This window comes from Gekko japonicus, unplaced genomic scaffold (genome assembly GCF_001447785.1).
Source record: "Gekko japonicus isolate JY-2015 unplaced genomic scaffold, Gekko_japonicus_V1.1 scaffold745, whole genome shotgun sequence".
Classification (NCBI taxonomy): Eukaryota; Metazoa; Chordata; class Lepidosauria; order Squamata; family Gekkonidae; genus Gekko; species Gekko japonicus.
This window is the reverse complement of record NW_015164690.1, coordinates 776,762-779,049: the sequence shown is the minus strand read 5'-3', so window position 1 is coordinate 779,049 and position 2,288 is coordinate 776,762. Positions and strand designations below refer to the sequence as shown.

At 48.1% G+C, this 2,288-nt stretch overlaps 1 protein-coding gene across 1 annotated transcript in view; it reads right to left on the bottom strand.

Annotated features, from left to right (window-relative positions):
* GRIK5 (glutamate receptor, ionotropic, kainate 5) overlaps positions 1 to 2,288 on the bottom strand; it is an 81,953-nt gene that overhangs the window by 46,635 nt on the left and 33,030 nt on the right. The window contains exon 5 of the mRNA XM_015409384.1: positions 416 to 594. Coding sequence (XP_015264870.1) covers positions 416 to 594 — 179 coding nt within the window. The remainder of the gene's footprint in view (positions 1 to 415; positions 595 to 2,288) is intronic.

Below are 2,288 nucleotides of genomic sequence, written 5' to 3'. Positions count from 1 at the left end.
CGCAGGGGGCCAATCCCTCGCCCCCCACTTTTTTTTTTTTTTTTTGGTAAACAAAGTTTTATTATTTTCCAGTCATAGGTATTCCACATTTATCCAAAGCAGTGTTCCCTCTAAGCTGAGTGAGTGCGAGCCAACTCATAGTTTTTTTAGCCTCCGGCTCACACATTTTTGTCTTAGCTCAGGAAGCATGGCTCCAGAGCAAACTAATTTGTGCAGCAGCCAAATCGCTCGCTCACAACTTTAATGCCAAGTAGCTCACAAAGTAGAATTTTTGCTCACAGGACTCCGCAGCTTAGAGGGAGCACTGGTCCAAAGCTGTTCAGAGTAGTTACTGGACCCCGCAGCTCACGGCACCCAAGCTAAGGCAGAAAAACACCGTGAGCTGCCTCGGCGCAGGGCGCCGCCCGTCCCTCACCTTCTTGAGGATGAGATAGGAGATGGAAGCGTTGGCGTCGATGATGATGGTGGAGATCTTGTCGTCTCGGATCTCCTTGAGCAGCGGCGTCGGGTCGTTGGTGTCGTCCAGCATCCGGATCGAGAGCGTCTCCTTGGAGATGAGAAACTGACGCACCAGCTCCTCCAATCGCAGCAGGCCTGAGGGTCGGGGAGAGGGACAGGCCGATATGACAGAAACTCATTCGAGGTGCCGCCTGGCCCTGCACTTTTGTATCTGTGTTTGCAACTTGGCTCTGCAATATTTGAATCAGGGTATGGATACCCCAATTATTTATTTATCACACTGGGTTTATCTCCCACCCTATCCCGAGACGGTCTCGGGGCGGCTCGCAACAATTGGATATAAACGAGCAACAATAGCATATGGTTAAAAATCAAGTTAAAACAATCAGCCATCAGTCAATAAAAATAAAGGACGACAGAGTAAGAGAGCTGCTGTAACCAAATATATTAAACTCCGAAAACGGGCTGCATCTAAGAGACTCCCAAATCATATAGAAGTTCCACCAGTAAGAAGTCACAAATATTACTCTATTGAAAACAATACAACACGGTAGTCAAATACAACGTCAGTAATAATGAACTCACAAAAATTACAAGAGTCCAGTTGCCAACCGACCAAATAGGATGTAGTTTGATTGCTTAACTACATCCTATTTGGTCAGCTGGCAACTGGACTCTTGTAATTTTTGTGAGTTCATTATTACTGACGTTGTATTTGACTACCGTGTTGTATTGTTTCCAGTAGAGTACTATTTGCGAACTCTTACCGGTGCAACTTTTATATGATTCGGGAGTCTCTTCTGCATAAAGCCCATTTTCGGAGTTTAACATATTTGGTTACAGCATCAATCAATAAACAAGCAGGCAACAGAACAAGAGGGCAATAAACCGAATGAGACTCCAGGGCAGTTCTAAATATCTCCTGCGGGATTACTCCAATGATGTTTCTGTGTTGGGGGAGGCCAAGAGGGACTGAACGCCCACCACCTCAACCAGACACCTGGCAGAACAGCTCCCGTTTTACAGGTCCTGCAGAATTGTAACAAGTCCTGCAGGCAATGTTCCCTCTATGCTGAGTTAGTGTGAGCTAGCGCAGAGTTTTTTAGCCTCCGGCTCACACATTTTTGTCCTGGCTCAGGAAGGAGGGCTCCGGAGCAAACTAATTTATGCAGCAGCCAAATCGCTCGCTCACAGCTTTAATGCCAGTAGCTCACAAAGGAGAATTTTTGCTCACAAGACTCCACAGCTTAGAGGGAACATTGCCTGCAGGGCCCTGATCTCACAGGGAAACGTGTTCCACCAGGTCGGGGCCAGGGCGGAGAAAGCCCCGGTTGAGGCGAAGTGGACGTCTTTCGGGCCAGGGACTACCAGTAGATGTTGGATCTGTCGAGCACAAGGCTCTCCGGGGCACATACGGGGAGAGACAGTCCCAAAGGTATGCGGGTCCCAGGCCGCATAAGGCAGCCGGAATAAGCCAGGCCCTCCCAAACTAGGAAGCGAAGCAGGGTTGGCCCCGGTTAGTACTTGGATGGGAGACCACCAAACAAGTTCGGGGTTGTTTCAGGGCACTTTTTGTAGCAGGAACTCCTTTGCATATTAGGCCACACACCCCTAATGTAGCCAATCCTCCAAGAGCTTACAGAGCTCTTCTTACAGGGGCTACTGTAAGCTCTTGGAGGATTGGCTACATTAGGGGGGGTGTCTCCTAATACGCAAATGAGTACCTGCTACAAAAAGAGCCCATTTATTTATTTAATTTAGAGGCAGAATGTCATGTAGAAGCAGAAGGAAACAGAGGGATCAAACCCCCTCTGTTTCCTTCTGGCCTT